Source organism: Microcebus murinus, chromosome 5, assembly GCF_040939455.1.
Source record: "Microcebus murinus isolate Inina chromosome 5, M.murinus_Inina_mat1.0, whole genome shotgun sequence".
Classification (NCBI taxonomy): Eukaryota; Metazoa; Chordata; class Mammalia; order Primates; family Cheirogaleidae; genus Microcebus; species Microcebus murinus.
In genome coordinates, this window is record NC_134108.1 from 47,046,034 (window position 1) to 47,064,232 (window position 18,199).

General features: G+C 33.0%; 1 protein-coding gene across 2 annotated transcripts in view; it reads left to right on the plus strand.

Moving 5' to 3' along the window:
• The window catches only part of TUBE1 (tubulin epsilon 1), a 21,649-nt gene extending 3,532 nt beyond the window's left edge, over nt 1-18,117 (plus strand). For both annotated transcript variants that reach the window (XM_012753133.2, XM_012753127.3), the window contains 8 exons: nt 2,887-3,002; nt 7,986-8,107; nt 11,260-11,447; nt 11,653-11,828; nt 12,637-12,777; nt 16,072-16,212; nt 16,810-16,984; nt 17,322-18,117. In XM_012753133.2, coding sequence (XP_012608587.1) covers nt 2,902-3,002; nt 7,986-8,107; nt 11,260-11,447; nt 11,653-11,828; nt 12,637-12,777; nt 16,072-16,212; nt 16,810-16,984; nt 17,322-17,480 — 1,203 coding nt within the window. In that variant the 5' untranslated portion in view covers nt 2,887-2,901 and the 3' untranslated portion in view covers nt 17,481-18,117. The remainder of the gene's footprint in view (nt 1-2,886; nt 3,003-7,985; nt 8,108-11,259; nt 11,448-11,652; nt 11,829-12,636; nt 12,778-16,071; nt 16,213-16,809; nt 16,985-17,321) is intronic.
• Nucleotides 18,118-18,199: the final 82 nt, after the last annotated feature.

An 18,199-nucleotide genomic window follows, 5' to 3' on the forward strand; every position in this document is an offset into this window, starting at 1 on the left:
AAATTCAAAAAAATTTACTAAGCCACATATGCTGTAAATATAACTAAGCAGACATGTGTGTCCACCTAAAACATTAGGGGGAAAATTTCATACTTAAGGTAAAAACACTGTATATTTAGCATTTTTTAAAAATGTTTTTGGGGTAAATAGATGTCTAGATAAATGGTAACAAAAGGAGCCATCTTAATGCTAAGGACCTGCAATACATACTAATATAGTTTAATGTTTCATTTAAAGGTAGTGGAAGATTTATTTGCATCAGGGTTACTACCAATGCAAAGCATGCACCCAGCCACATTATAGTGAATACATATCATAACCATGTACATTCTCCTGAACAAAATGTTTTAAATTGATAGCTCATAGTTAAAGTCTTATCTCATTCCAGCAATTATCTTCTGTGATTGTTTCTCTACAACAAACTACTTCTTTAGGTTATTAATTGGTAATCTTTGACTAAACAAGAAGTCATAGTAGATTAAATGCTGTGGAAGAAATTGAAATGCTAAGGATCAGACCTGGTATAGTGGCTGAATAATTGGAGAGCAATAGTGTTGTGGCCCCTGGGAAGTATCTCCTTGTATCTGTGATCTCTGATATCCTTGGAAAACAAAATTTAGGGCAGAGACCTTGTAGGCTGATAGCATAATTAGTTAACACAGTGTACTCCATGACATAGAGCTGTCGTACCAATCCAAATCTTAAGACAAAGAGACTTGACATTTCCTAGACTACTCTCAATTTCAGCTCTTTCCTATCACCATTTCAGTGAGCAGAGTGAGATTTGGAGGAAACACTACTAAGAAAGAAGAAATGGGTGTATTTCTGTAGCCTTTGACTTTTTGTCCAAGAAGATACTCTTCCATTTTCTCCTTAGGAACCAAAGAATCCAGGCTTTATAAGATAATTTGGTCCTTGAGTCCCTCTACCATGTTCAGTTTCTTAGGTTAATAGGCAAATACTCAGAATTTTGTAAATCCTATATTACAATTAGGGGAAAGCTAGAAAGCTATCACCAGTTAGCTTTGTGGAAGAAAATACAAACATCAAATCCTGGTACAATTGTGACCATGGATGCCTAAGTGAGGAACCCACAATATTCTTCCAAGGTTTACTTAATTTCCAAAGGAAAGCAAGGGCCTGATGTGACCAAGGAAGGACTGGAAAAGTTATATGTTATGTCAGGGATTTAATGCAGAATGACTAGGACAGTGATGTTGCTTTAAAACTCACCTCAGGAGGTACCTGAATATCAGTTTGTATTCTGCATACTGTTTCCTTTGCCAGATAGTTAGTGGAGGGTGTGATTTATGTACATTTAATCTTCCACAAGTCATTTCAATAAATCTGTTTTAGAACAAGGCCAGTATAAGCTAATTTTTTCTTAAATCTTACACAACTTGTAGTGATATAATTTTCCCATACACTGAAGTCCCTCTTTGGTTAGGTGTTAAAGTGAGCATTTAAGGTAAAAAATGCATATTGTCAGAAGTATCCTTAAAAATCCCTAAAATTGCCAATATATAACCCTATACAATCCTGTGTATGTAAAGTATATATTAATATATAATGATTGCTGTATATAAAGGAGCACATTTGTAAAACAGTTTTATAGTGTTTGTAATATACTGCTATATTTTAATTGTATATCTTGTAGTAAGTAACAGTTAATTATACATATAATTAAATTCATAAAATTTAAATGTGCATAAATTGTAACTCCATTGTAGTCAGTACTCTATAAATAATTAAACGTGACTATCTTCCTTCAATTAGATAGGACATAGAGTTTGGTGGTTAAGAGTGAACATTCTGCAGCTAGGCTAGCTATGTTTGAATCTCAACTCTACCACTTACTAGCTGAGTAATCATAACCAAGTTATTTCAATTTTCTAGGCCTCAGTTTCCTCATATGTAAAATAGGGATGGTAGTACCTATACATAGAGTAATAAGGATTAAAGAGTAGGATACATATAAAGCATCTAGAACAGTGACATGTAGTAACTGCTTAATGTTATATGGGCACAAAACTAAAACCCATAAACCAAGCACTTCTCTGCCATGCTGAATCAAAGAGTTAACAAATCAAATTATAGTGTACCCTAGGTTATTTCAGAATTTTTTTCAGCCTTGCTCTTTTATTTAACTCTACTTATTTTACTTTTTCACTCTTCATTCTCACTGTAGAATATATGGACAGTAAAGTACAAAGAAGTGAAAGGAGGGAGCGTATAATACTACTGCCAAGCTATCCCTACTTACATTTTGCTCTATTTCCTTCATCTTTTTTTCTATCTTTTTCTTTGCATAATTAATTTTGTTTTATAGTCTCATTTTCTTCTTAGTAGAGTGGGTTTTCTCTAATGTCAATTAAGTTTGTGGTAATGAATTAGATTGTGAATTACTTGAGAAAAGGGGCCATGTTATGATCTTTGACATCTATCCAGTGCCTCTACTTTGCATATAATAGTTCAGTTTGCCCATTTGAATTGGACAGTTTTTGGCTTTGATTCATAAAGAACACCATGGTGAGCAAATGCATGAATGCATCCTACATTTATTGAGGCCTTTTTCTAGTTAAGATTACCTTCTAGATTTCTGAGACTTTGTTAAAAATTCAGTTAAGTGGCTTGCTTCCTTTTGTCTCCCCACTTGGCATTTTGGAGTAGAATAAAAGAGTTTCAAATTCTTCTTTTAATTGGATTCCACCTTTCAAGCAGGGGGAAATTATTTTTTAATTCTTACAACAGATTCTACATAAATATTTTGATTAAGCTTAAACTATTAAAAAATGTAACTTTTAGCTCATAATTTCATTTACAGAGTGAATAAAAGGAAATATAGCAATTAAATTATATTAAATTATATTAAATTCTCTTTCTCAGGCTGTCTTGATTGATATGGAAGAAGGGGTAGTGAATGAAATTCTGCAAGGACCATTGAGAGATGTGTTTGATAGCAAGCAGCTCATCACTGATATTTCTGGCTCAGGAAATAACTGGTAAGAATATGCTGAATGTAAAATTGAAGGTCATCTAAAAAAATGAGTAGTCTTCATTCTGATAGGTCCTACTGATATGAAAACAGGATATAATTTGCCACACAAAGCTAGGGCTTTCTGCCCATCATCTTTTCTTTAATAAATGATGGTGTTTCACAGTGCTTAGGAGCCACTGTATTTAGTCTTACTCCTAGTTTCTTCTTACCTTTTTTTAAGGAAAAGATGAATCATGAAAAATTACTTTACTGAACTCTTTGTAAATTGATTCTTAATTAACACTAAATAGTGACAAAAGTTTTAAGTACTTTTATAAACTATTCTCTTACCTATATTATTTGACTCTTTCAGGTTCACCAATTGGTCAGATTTAATAGAATTAACACAGAGATGTAAGCCGGACCAGTGTACTAGTATTCAAGCTGAGTCTGAGGATGTTTTGGCCCTTAAATATATTGTGGTCTCTTCTCTTTAATGAGGAAAAATAAAACTCCAACAGGGATTATTTAAGAATTCACATTGAGACTGTTTTTGCTATTTTTTAAAACTTTAATAGCTCCTTGTTATTTGCAAATCTCATATTCATTATTTTAACTATTTGCACGCTATCCAATTTCCCCAGCACCATTTATTGAATAGGGATTCTTTTCCCCAGTGTATATTATTGTCTGCTTTGTCAAAGATCAATGGACTCTATGTGTATGATTTTAAGTGTGGGTTTTCTATTCTGTTGATCTCTGTCTCTGTTTTTGTGCCAATACCATGCTGTTTTGGTTACTATATCTTTGTAGTATAGTTTGAAGTCTGGCAGTGTGATGCCTCCTGATTTGTTCTTTTTGCTTAAGATTGCTTTGGCTATTTGGGTTCTTTTCGGGTTCCAACTGAAGCTTAGAATTACTTTTTCTAGATCTGTGAAATATGATGGTATTTTGAATCTGTAAATCACTTTGAGAAGTATGGATATTTTAATAATGTTGAATCTACTGATCAATGAGCATGATATGTGTTCCATTTGTTTGCATCATCCACGATTTCCTCTCCTCAGTGTTTTGTAGTTCTCCTTGTAGAGATCTTTCACCTCCTTGGTTAAGTATATTCCTAGGTATTTTATTATCTTGGTAGCAATTGTGAATGGTATTGAGTCTTTGATTTGACTCTCAGCTTGACTATTATTGGTGTATAGGAATGCTACTGGTTTGTGTATGTTGATTTTATAACCTGAGACTTTGCTGAGTTTATCAATTCCAGGAGACTCTTGGTGGAATCTTTGGGGTTTTGTAGATATAAGATCCTATTGTCAGCAAAAAGTGTTAGTTTGATCTCCTCTTTCCCAATTTGGATACCATTAATTTCCTTCTCATGCCTGATTGCTCTGGCTAGGACTTCCAGGACTATGTTGAATAGAATTGCTGACAGTGGGCATGCTTGTTTTGTTGCAGTTCTTCATAGGAATGCTTTCAACATTCCCTATTCAGTTTGATGCTGGCTGTGGGTTTGTCATGTATGGCTTTCATAATTTGGGGTTATGTTCCTTCTATGCCTAGTTTGTTGAGGGTTTTTATCATGAAAGCATGCTGAATTTTGTTGAATGATTTTTCTGCATCTCTTGTGATGATTATATGATCTTTGTTTTTGCTTCTGTTTATGTGGTGAATCACTTTTATCAGTTGATGTATGTTGAACCATCCTTGCATCCTTGGGATGAAGCCCAGTTGGTCATGGTGGATTATTTTTTTGATGTTCATTCAGTTTACTAGTATTTTATTGAGGTTTTTTTGCATCTATATTCATAAGGGATTTTGGTGTGTAGTTTCCTTTTTTGCTGTGTTTTTTCCTGGTTTTGGTATCAAGGTGGCACTGGCTTTGTAGAATGAGTTGGGGAGGATTCTCTCCTTTTCAATGTTATGGAATAATTTCTGTCCTATGGGTACCAACTCTTCTTTATAGATCTGATCAAACTCTGCTGGGGCTTTTTTTTTTTTTTGGAAGATTTTTTATTACTGCTTTAATCTCATTGCTTATTATTGGTCTATTCAGGAGTTCTGTTTCTTACTGATTGAGTCTTGGGAGGTTGTATGTTTCCAGGAATTTGTCTATTTCCTCTACATTTCCGAGTTTATATGCAGAGAGATTTTCACAATATTCACAGATATTTTGTATTTTGTGGTATAAGTTGTAATATCTCCTTTTTCATTTCTGATTGAGCTTATTTGGGTCCTTTCTCTTCTGTTCCTGGTCAGTCTAACAAGAAGTCTATCAATTTTATCTTTTCAAAGTACCAACTTTGTTTTATTGATCCTTTGTTTTTTGGTTTTTTTGTGTTTTATTTATTTTGTTTTCCATTTTGTTTAGTTCTTCTCTGACCTTAGTCATTTCTTTTCTTCTGCTGGGTTTAAGATTGGTTTGTTCTTCCTTTTCTATTAATAGTTCATTGAGACATGTCATTAGATTGCTAATTTGTGATCTGTCTTTTTGTTGCAGTCCTTTAGAGTTATGAATTTTCCCCTTAGGACTGCTTTTGCTGTGAATCCCATAGATTTTGATATTTTGTGTCCCTTCTGTCATTCAGTTCGAGGAATCTTTTAATTTCCATCTTAATTTCATTGTTGATCCAATAATTGTTCAGCAGCAGGTTTAATTTTCATGACTTTGTGTAGAATTGAGTGTTTCTCTTGGAGTTGATTTCTACTTTTATTCCACTGTGGTCTGATAAGATATGAGGTCTGTCCAGAAAGTATCCAGCCATTGTTAATACAATGGTTTGCACAACATTGATGTCAATTGGCAGCCAAGGAGAGTGGACTGTAATGCACATGCATGAACAATGATGACTTCACTGTACTAGTCAGTGGGTCATTAGATGTTGAGTGAGCATGTGTACTGTGTGGTGGTCACGTAGAGCAATGAATCTACATCAAGTTTTATTTTAAGCTTGACCATTCTTCTACGGAAACTACTTGAATGATTCAGAAGACTTTTGGGGACAAGGCAATGAGTGCAGTGTAAATAAAAGTGTGACACAAATTCTTCAAAGATGGTTGAGAATCTGTTCAAAGTGATTGTGTTCTGGAAGGCCCGCAACAAGCAGAACACCTGTGAATATTGAATGTTTACGAGTTAGGTTAAGAGATGCCGGGAAAACTGTGTGAGGTCCCAAGGTGTCTATCTTGAAGAGGACTGAGACGTCATTGTCCTGTGTACAATGTTTCTTGTATCTTGTATCTTCTTCAATAAATGTCTCTGTTTTTCATATTATGTGGCTGGATATTTTCTGGACAGACTGTACATGATATGATTTCTATTTTTTTTAATTTGTCGAGCCATGTTTTGTGGCATAAAATATAATGTCTTGGAGAATGCTCCATATGCTGATGTAAAGAATGTATATTCAGTAGTTTAGGGGTAAAATGTTCTGCAAATGTCTGTTAGGCCCATTCTAGAGTTCCATTTAAGTCCAATGTTTGTTTATTTTCTGCTTGGATGATCTGTCCAAATCAGTCAGTGGGGTGTTGAAGTCCCTAGAAATTATGATGCTGCTCTTTATCACTTTGCTTAGATTTAGTAGGGTTTGCTTTATGAATCTGGGTGCTCCTGTGTTAGGTGCATAAATATTAATATTTAGGATTGTTATTGGCTTCTTATTGAATTGCTCCCTTTACCATTTATAATGACCTTCTTTTTCTTTACTATTTTTTATTTAAAGTCGATTTTATCTGATGTGAAAATGGCTATACCTGCTTTATTTTGATTTCCATTTCCAAGGACTATTTTTTTTCCTCCCTTCACCTTGAATCTATGAATCCTTGTGGGTTAGATGTGTTTCATGGAGACAGCAGATACTTGGCTTGTATTTTTTAATCCATTCAGCTAGCCTGTGTCTCTTGCATGGGGAATTCAAACCACGTTGATTGATAGAATTGATACGTGGGATACTGTTCTGTTCATTCTGTTGGGTAGTACCTTATTGCTTTGTTTTACCTCTTGTTGTTGTATATGAGCTCTGAGCTTTAGCTTTTGGGTAGTTTTACACTGATGGGTGACCATGTGCTGATCCATGTATAATGCAGTTCTGAGTATTTCCTGCAGGGTATTTCTGATCTTGACAGATTCCCTCAGTGTTTGCTTGTCTGGAAAAGTCTTTATTTCTCCTTCATGTATGAAATTTAGTTTTGCAAGATACAAAATTCTAGGCTGGAAGTTGTTCTGTTTAAGAAGACTAAAGATGGGACTCCAATCCCTTCTGGCTTGTAGTTAGCCTGTTGAGAAGTCTGCAGTTTCACCTGATGGGTTGTCCTTTGTAAGTCACTTGATGTTTTCATCTAGGGCTTGCTGGTGTTTCCCCTTCATGTTGATTTTGGCCAGTCTGATAACTACTCCAAGCCTCTCAGGGGTTGGTCTCCACCAGTATCTTGCTCCTCCTTATTCTGCTCTGCAACTTCTTCCCATGGAGTCCCCCACAGGTTCTGGCACTCCTCCCTCAGAATTATACCCTATCTATGTTTATCTGTTTGGTTTTTTTCCTCTTTCATCTGAAACCTATTCTTCCTACTAAGACACTCTGGCAGCTGGTGCCTCTGGTCAGCCATCTTTCCCCATCTTTTTTTTATTAATAACATGTAAAATCCACTGCAGTTCAGAGTTTATTTTAAATAGAGACAAGAAAAAACTATGTAACTGAAATCTTGTTTTATTGTTATTGTACCTTAAGAGAAAGGTTAAGAAGATAAATTTAGAAAGCCATAGTTTGATAGCCATTGCTAATGATCTGTCTTATCAAGATATTTGAAGATTATATATATAGAATATTTGTTAAATTTTCTATCGAGTATCTTCAGGATATTATAACATTTATTTACATGAAACAAGAATAGATTTTACTTGGTGCAATAAATATACTTTTTCACATTTTTTATAATTTTTTTATTCAGATCAGAAATAATAAAATCAAAATGCCAGGGCTTTTTTAATCTGTATTTTTATTTTCAGGGCTGTGGGTCACAAGGTTTTTGGTAGTCTTTATCAAGAACAGACTTTAGAGAAACTGAGAAAGTCAGCAGAGCACTGTGATTGCTTGCAGTGTTTCTTTATAATACATTCCATGGGAGGAGGTAAGTTATTCACTCATTTGCCTATAACAATGTTAAAGTATAAGTGGGAATTCATTTTGTAAGAATAAGTTTTGTTTTTAGACCTATGCCTGATGAAGATAGAACTATTCAATGTTTATGTGTTTGAATGTATGTACATACATCTTTTTATCTTAAAATTTTGTGAAATTGTGTCACTATTACTAATTTAATTTAAGCCCTCTTAAGAGTGGGTATATTGGAAATCTCAAACTTTTTAGCAACACTTTAGGATATATGAGCTTTTGAAGAATGCTTACTTTCTCCTCAGACTTTGCTTGTTCAGTCCTGTTTTCTAAGTGTTTCTGGCATGCTCATGTATGTGCTTGCCAAAGTATATCAATAACCTTTCTTTAACCACCTTTAAACCTTTCTTGTCTCCAGTAAAAGAAAAAAGGATAAAGGAAACTCAGTTAATTCCTTTAAATCTTTTCTTACATGGTAATTAACCAACTTGTATTAGAAATAAATGATCTGCATTGCTTTCCTTTCTAAAGGATGCCTGTACTTAGAAGTAAAGTATTTTGTTCCCCTGTTTTATGAAATAGAAACAGAATATAATTTGCTAATTTTAAAGTAGGATTAGCAAATTTTAAAAGAAAAAAATTGCCATACTTTTTTTTCTCTAAGCTGAGATTAAGATTGTATATTCAGCAGGTCATGTACAATTGATTTTTATACATACCTATCTGTTATTCATTGATATAGCATTTTAAAATTAGTTACAATTGCTCTGTAACAATGCCTTTAGAAAACAATCATAATCATTTAATTGAGAAACAAACTTGTCTTTGTAGTAGTATAATTAACTTTCAAATTTTACTAAGTTTTCAAAAGAAAACCATTGATTTTATAACCATATAATTCATTATGGTACCTTTCTATTTAATCCCTTCGTTACCCAACATCTCAGACGAATATACTTAAAATTCACTGAAGGTGGCAGAAATAATTTAAATTATACTGAAGGTTAAAGTTCTTTCCCACATCTAATCCCAAGTCCCTCTTCTCACAGATAATCAAGTTTGCAGGGGTTTTTTATGTCTATCTTTCCAGATATTTTCTGTCTATGAAAATATCCTGTGAAAGTATGTGTGTATATTTTCACGTAAATGAAATCATACAAGTTATTCTGTAATTTTTTCACTTTATATCTTTCTCAAACATCTTTTCCTATCATTCCCTCTCATACAATCAATTGTATATAATATATAATGCAATGCTTTATATTTAATATTACTATAAATTTTAAAATATATGTAATAATTTTTAAGTCAGTTTCTTATTGATGGACGTTGTTTATGGTGTTTAGTTATTACAGACAATTCCCAGTGTATATCTGGTACATAAATCTCTGTGCATTTGTGCTATTTATAGCTATAGGCAATCTTCCTAGAAAAGAAGATGGAACCAAAGAACATGTACATTTTAAATTTTGATTGATATTCTAATATACCTTCCTACAATATTGCACCAATGCACACCATTGGCAACAGTATAAGAGTTTACATTTCCCTACACTGTCACCAACACTGAGAATTATGAAATGTAAATCTGTCTGATATGTTCAAAATTATATCTTGTTTTAATTTGCATTTCTTTAACTAGAAGTAATGTTGAACATCACTTCTATTTGGCATTTGTGTTTCTTTTATTATGTTACATATTTCTATCCTTTGGCCAATTTTCAATTGCATTCGTAATTTTTTGGTTGTTGTTTTGTGAGAACTCTTAAAGAAATTTAGTCCTCCATCATATATGTTGAAGATTTTTTTTAGTTTGTCTTGTTGTTTTGCTTATGGGGCTTTTTTCCCTAACATATATAGAAGTTTTGTTTATTTTTATGAAATCAAAACTGTCTTTTCTATAATCCTTCTCATTTAAGATTACCCAAAAAAATTTACCTCATTTTCTTCTAGTATTTTTAGCATCCTAGCCTTTTAATATTTATCCACATGGATTAGAGCATTGGCTTTTAACCTTTTGGTTAACCAGAATAGTAAGAAATAGATTTTATGTTACAATGCAGCTATGTGCACACACATGCACACACACGCACTGAAACAAAAGATTTAGGAAACATTATCCAACTACATGTGACACCTTGATATTTTCTATTACTTCATTTAAGAAGAGAAAATACTAGCAGTAATCTGATAATTAGTTTCATAGCCCACTAGTGGTTGACAACCCAGTTTGGGGAAAAAAAAGGTTAGAAGGTTCCATCTCTCACTTAAAAGTTCTTAAAAATTTCTAAATTTTTTTTTTTTTTTTTTTTTTTTTTTGAGACAGAGTCTTACTTTGTTGCCCAGGCTAGAATGAGTGCCGTGGCGTCAGCCTAGCTCACAGCAACCTCAAACTCCTGGGCTTGAGTGATCCTTCTGCCTCAGCCTCCCGAGTAGCTGGGACTACAGGCATGCGCCACCATGCCCGGCTAATTTTTTTTTTTTTTATATATATCAGTTGGCCAATTAATTTCTTTCTATTTATAGTAGAGACGGGGTCTCGCTCTTGCTCAGGCTGGTTTTGAACTCCTGACCTTGAGCAATCCGCCCGCCTCAGCCTCCCAAGAGCTAGGATTACAGGCGTGAGCCACAGCGCCCGGCCTAAATTTCTAAATTTTTATGTATCAGAACGTTATCTTTAATGAGATTTCTATAGTTTCTGCTTTTAAATAGGTATTTGAAAATTTTGTAACTCCAAGATAGACATGCTTAATTTTAAATAATTTTAACTCAGTCTTGATAGTTTTCTTCATCATTAAGATTGTATATATACTATACCAAAGTTGTCAAGTTAGATTTTTTTAAGATGCTTTATATCAAGTGTAGACTGAGTACTGTTTTAGTTGAATTTTCTACTGTTCAATAAGTTCTTGTGGCATCTTATAGCTATAACTTAAACATGAAAAAGTGAAATATACAAAGCCCTCTGAAATTCATTATCAGAGCCAGAAATGGAATTCAGAACTTTAGACCTCACTACCCATGTTGTCTTCATTTTCTTATCTGAAATTAGTTTAGTTTATATATAATGACAGAAATAAGTTGAAAATTATGTCTACAAATAAAACATAAAATTCCAAGTTCATCCCAATTATATTCCGAATCATTTGTGCTTTTTTTTTCTTTTAGGAACAGGATCTGGACTTGGCACATTTCTTTTAAAGGTGCTTGAAGATGAATTCCCAGAAGTGTACAGATTTGTGACTTCAATTTATCCTTCCAGTGAGGATGATGTCATAACCTCACCTTATAATAGCATCTTGGCAATGAAGGAACTTAATGAACATGCAGACTGTGTGTTGCCCATTGACAATCAAGTAAGAAATGACATTGGAACTTACAGACAAATTTTATATGTGTTCAATCACTTGTGTTTTTATGAAACATTCTCTTCACTTTTCAGCCTTCTTATCTAAGAAAAAATAAGTTTAAATTGTTATTCTTTCTCTTTCTTTCCTAGTAAAATATCATATACGTCCACTGTCCTTAATAGCTTCTCTCCCAATATTTTTTCCTCAAAAGTCTTTATTTGACATCATTAGCAAAATTGACTTTGTGGTGAATTCTGGAAAGTTGGATACAACTGTGAAGCCAAAGAGTCTGGTTACTTCAAGTGCTGGGGCTTTAAAAAAGCAGCAGAAGAAGCCCTTTGATGCAATGAACAACATTGTGGCAAATTTGCTGCTCAACCTAACAAGGTAATTCTATCTATGGTAGTCAAAAAACTGTGCTATTGATGATGTTTTGAATTTTTGTAGTAGCATTTTTAGTTTTTCTAAGTTATAGGAGCTTCTTTTTGTTTTTGTGGGGGTTTTTTGTTTATTTCTTCCTGTAGTTTCATCTGCTGGAGTGGAAAAGCAGAATTTTAATTTCTATGAATCCAAAGCAACATTTCCCCAAGTACATTCCATGGAATATTAACAGGTGTCATGTAATATAAAAGATTTTGCAGTACACACACTTGTAAAACACTTGGTTAAACAAAATTAAACATTTTTTTGCTGTTGAATATCTTGATCTTTTAAGCTAGCAAATATATAGCTCCTCTTGAGCTGGTCCAAAAGATTTCCATGACTTTGGTATCAGAGATTGCTTTGGCATTTTTATATTCCAAATTATAGAGTGTATTAAACAGACCCTTGAGGAATTTAGTAAAGTTTCTGGAATAATTAATTATTGATCTATATGTGTTTACCTCAGATAATAAAGTCTGTTTTTAATAAGAATATTTTATATGTGCAATGAACAATTATAATAGTATGTTGGTCACACTTTAGATAATACAGAAGAAAGAGTTACTGTAGATGTGTATTATATTTTAATTATCTTTATACATGATTGTTCATGATACTGAATTTCACTAATACAGAAAAAAGCATATATTCTGCATTGAGGAAGTATACAAAAGGATTTGAGAAACTGCCTGCTGAATAAATCAAGCTGCATTCGAGGTATATAGTTTTTAAAATTAAAATTTTTCTCATTGTTTTAATGTTAATTTTTTAGCTCTGCAAGATTTGAAGGATCCCTTAATATGGACCTTAATGAAATCAGCATGAATTTAGTTCCTTTTCCTCAACTTCATTATCTTGTGTCAAGCCTAACTCCTCTATATACACTGGCAGATGTTAATATTCCTCCTCGAAGGTAAGAAGTAAGTTTATTTCAGTTTTTTTGAGAACTTGAATTACTGTAAAAAAAATTTTTTAAGAGAAAGAAGTTTGCCATAACTATAGTTATTTCTTTGTATCATTTTATTTGTGAGAAATGATAAAATACAGTTGATGACAGCATTTTTCCATTAGATGCATACTTCTTTACTTAGAAGTGTTTTAAAATGTCAGTATCAAACTATTTGAAATTAAATCTAATAATTAAACCTATAGGCTTATGAAAATAAAGATTTAATATTTATTGAAAAAGATTAAATGCCTTGAAGTCTGACAACTTAAGTTTGAATCTCAATTCTGTCATTTAGTAGCTATAGGACCTTGGGCCGGTAACTTAAATTTTTCATCTTAGTTTTTTGCTTATTGGATAGATTAAATAAGACTGTGTTTTAAAGTTCTTATCATAGCCCGACACCATAGAAGGCTTTCAGATGTAAATCTCTATCGTAGCTATTATATATCATTTCCAGAACACTGTGTTTTAAAAATGTGTGTCATTTTTGAGCATAAAGTTTATATCAATTTAATAGAAAATGGTTTTGAAAGACACTCTTAGCATATATAGTTAGGATGAGCTTGAAAAGTTCACACAGTTGACTGAGGAAAAGGTCCTGACAAACTCTGTAAAGGGAGAGTGTATAAACAAGAATGTGAAAACTAAAGATTTATTTTTATAAAGTTTTGTCAAGATAATTCTATACTTCAGGAATGTCACATGATACTGACAAGGTTTCATTTGAGCAAGTAGCAAATGACCACTTATGCCAGCTAATAGGATGCCATTTCTGCGTGGGACTTTAACAAGTTAAGCAGCATAGACGGTGTATAGACCATGGTGATCATTGAATGTCCACTAGGATCAGCCCAGCATATTAAATTTTAGTATATTGAAATAGAACATACACCTTTAATGTGAACACATAGAATGCAAATTAGTGCTAAGCTGTTTATTGTACAGTCATGACAACTTCTTTGTATTTCAAGTTGTTAAAATATAATGATACGGAATTTCTAATTAAGTTCAGCATAATGAAAAAAATGTTGTGACTTGGTCCTTTAACCTGAATATTTCAAAGTCTGTTAAATATCTTGTAATTCTAGTGAGTACATTTTGATATAAATAATGCCTGTCAACTTTTTAAAATTTTAATTATAATTTGTGGTGAAGGCTTATTTTTAATTAAAATATGTTCATGAAAATCTGTAGGGAACTTTAAAAATTTTAGACACTTAAAGAATTTGTCACAATGTTTTTACTATGTTTGTAGGGCAGTTGATGGGGAGCTTTTTGCTTCTGCTGTACGTGTAGATACTCCAAAGGCTGCAATATTGGCATATAGACACAATCATCCTTGAGTAAATAATAAATTGTTTTAAAATTATAGTATAAAAAGGCATAGTTTTAAAGCTGTGTTCAATTTCTTATAAGTAGTTTCCAAACAAATGAGAATGTTTTTCTTGTTGTGGATTTTGTTAACAAAGATCAGTTCTTTGGTACATTTTTGCCAAAAGAAAATAAGTAATAAGCATATATAAATAAAAATAAGTATTCCAATAATTATAAATAGTTTCTTACTAGTTTTTATATTTTATGAGTCAAGAAAATAATTAGGAGTGATTTTACCTGCTCATTGCCTAGTGGTTCTTAATCTTTTCTGGGTTTCTATCTCTGATGAAATATCAATACTCCATAAAAATGCCCCAAAGCACATACTCACCAGAAGTTTGAACATAATCGCAGAGGATTCATGAATCCCCCAAAACTCACCTGAACTTCAGCAAGTCCTCTATCCCTCCTTCTGTAGGATAATCAGTTTACAATGTCATCTCAATTAGGGCAGGAAATGTTTATTCTTTTCATTGCTATGTCTCTTGCACTTGGAATGTGCCTGGCACAGAGTAGGCACTGTAAATATCTGATAAATAACACAGATTTCTGCAGTTCTTTCAAGATGTTCTGCAGATTCAGCATGGAAACCTCTGGCTAGAGTTATAAGGAACCTAGTGATATTTGCATTGAGTTAAATAGGATTTAAGAACCAAACTGGGATGGCCGGATGCAGTGGCTCATGCCTGTAATCCTAGCACTCTGGGAGGCTGAGGCGGGCGGATTGCCCAAGGTCAGGAGTTCAAAACCAGCCTGAACAAGAGTGAGACCCCGTCTCTACAGAAAATAGAAAGAAATTAATTGGACAACTACAAATATATAGAAAAAATTAGCTGGGCATGGTGGCGCATGCCTATAGTCCCAGCTACTCAGAAGGCTGAGGCAGTAGGATCACTCAAGCCCAGGAGTTTGAGGTTGCTGTGAGCTAGGCTGATGCCACAGTACTCTAGCCTGGGCAACACAGTGAGACTCTGTCTCAAAAAAAAAAAAAAAGAACCAAACTGGGGCCATATTAAGTACCTAGGAGTCTGTGTGTTATTAGATATAAACTTTGTCAGTCACCTTTATCTTCCTCTCTTTAACTGAAGGGTAAAACAATCTTGTATTTGTGTTTTTACCCTTCAGTTAAAAGACTTTTGTTAAGTCTCTCCATTCAGGAACATACTACACAGTTTCATCTTTTATAGCAGCAGTCCCCACCCTTTTTGACACTAGGGACCAGTTTCATGGAAGACAGTTTTTCCACGGGCAGGAGTAGGGGGATGGTTTCAGGATGATTCAAGCACATTTACATTTATTGTGCACTTTATTTCTATTATTATTAATTATAATATATAATGAGGTAATTATACAACTCACCCTAATGCAGAATCTAATGCCACCTGCTGATTTGACAGGAGGCAGAGAGCTCAAGCGGTAATGCGAGCTATGGGGAGCGGCTATAATATTTTAGAGAGACAAAGTAATCACCTTAATGTTGTAGGTTTTTAATTAGTTTTGATAGTTCAGGTACTATAAAGTAGATGAGCATACTAAATTAAGTAATGATTGAGGTTTCAGAAATCAGTACTACATAGAGCTCACTAATATGCTACAGTCAACATTTTGTACTTACCTGAAATCACCAATCTACTGCAGAAGCTTTTTTTCCCCAAAAAAGATATTATATGATTTCTTCTCTTCTCATATTTATTATCATCAAGATTGCTTTGAGAAAATGATAGCTGGCTATTTAATATATTTAGAATGTGTAATATATTCTAATATTAATATAATATTTGGTATAAAGTTCATTTACCTATAGATGACTGTCTTTTCATTTTATAATTATACATAGAAGGAAGACGTAATATTATATAAACAATGATGCTTTCATTGTTCTAGATTGGATCAAATGTTTTCAGATGCCTTTAGTAAAGATCACCAGCTAATTCGGGCAGACCCCAAACATAGTCTTTACCTCGCCTGTGCTCTCATGGTTAGAGGAAATGTACAGATTTCAGATCTTCGCAGAAATATTGAAAGGTTTGGTTTATATGTTTTAAGATAATTTATGTGTACTGCTTGAGACAGTGTAGCAGTACTTAAGACTGCCTCTGTTCAAATGCTTGCAATGCCACTTATTAATGTGTGACGCTGAGCCAGCTACTTAGCCTCTGTGCCTTGTTTTCTTCAAGTGTAAATAAGAGTACTAATAATACAAAGCTATTATTTATGAGTATTAAATGATATGTGTTTTATGAAAGTGTTCATAAAATTATAGCTGATACTGTTGTTTTTATTATTACCACCAGCACTACTACTACACCTCTTCTAAGTTTGTTTTACTATTTAGTGACGGTCTATTTTTAGGAAAACTACTCTACTGAATTACAAAGTAGGGAAAATTATAATGCCTTCATTTCTTTTTATCCCTGGATTTCTAATCCTAAAGAATGCATTTCTAGCTTTTTGAATCACCATCACAGCAAGTTTAATGTCCCCCTACCAAATGTCTCTTAGTTCACCATGTTACTGCTAATAGTAAAAAAATAGTTAAATTAGTTTATAAAGTAAGCAATTAGAATGATACCATCAATAATGTCCTTAGTTCTTACCTTTGTGGGTTTTTTTTAATCTCAGGTTAAAACCCTCTCTACAGTTTGTCTCCTGGAATCAAGAAGGCTGGAAGACCAGCCTGTGTTCAGTACCTCCTGTGGGTCACTCTCATTCATTATTAGCTTTAGCAAATAACACATGTGTAAAGCCTACCTTCATGGAACTGAGAGAGAGGTTCATGAGGCTCTACAAGAAAAAGGTAATTATCGTACACCTTTGTAACTGTGTATTTTTTGGCTATTTAAGATGTATTCTTAAGAATGACACTATTACAAATCAGGAGTGATCTTGTTTACTATATTTGTTGTACTGATTATAACTGAAGAGGAGAGGCTTACTCATACTATTATTACTGTAAATGAGAAATTTTGTAAGTTTATAGAATTTAGGCAAGAAATTCCATTTAACAACAAGTTCTCGTTTCCATTATAAAGCTGAATGAACTATAGTTTTAATAGAACATATTTACCTTATAGGATAACTGTGTGTATCAAAGTCCCTGCAGTGGTAAACATCCAGGTATTTTTAATTTATAGGCTCACCTTCATCACTATCTACAAGTTGAAGGGATGGAAGAAAGCTGTTTCACAGAAGCTGTGTCATCCTTGTCAGCACTCATACAGGAATATAACCAACTGGATGCCACAAAAAGCATGCCTGTGCCAGATATACCTAGATTAAGCGTAGCTGTGTAAAAAACAAACACAAAAAATATAACTTTTACTTTTTCTTAGTTTCACATTGCTTTATGTCACCCTTCTGTTTCAGCATTTTTGTGATTCAGAAAGCCCAATTTGTTTCATATTAGCAGGAATTATTTTTGTCTAAAAGAGTGGTTTCTGTTGAATCACAATTTGTTGATGATACCAATGTATGAAATTAGTGAAGTCTTAGTACCTTAATATCAACCATTTGTCTTCAGAAAAGTTCCTTTTTCTAAAGTTGAGAGAATGGAGTTCTTCAATATTTTGCTTTATTTATAGCCTAATATTTAAGCATATATATATATACACTGATAATCATGTTTTCAATAAAAATCTTATACAGATGTATTTTTATATTTATTTATAATTTATATTTTGATATTGTTTAAATTCTCCTCATTCTTTAAAGTGGGTACTGAGAGTAGGAGAACACATAAATATTTCCATGTGATATCCACTGACTTTTCCAGGATAGCTTTTATTACAACTGTTAAAGAGGTAACAACTTGTTTGCACTCAGAAGAATCATAATTTATACATTTAACATGTATTTGTATTAAATTATTTTTTAAATAATTGCTTTCTTATCTAAACAATTGATTTTATAATAAATGTCCATACTTTTAAACAGTGCTGCTTGTTATTTTGCATGTCACTATTTATGCAAGTGAACAGAACATTACTCAGCTTAATGTCTCCTTCCAAATTTT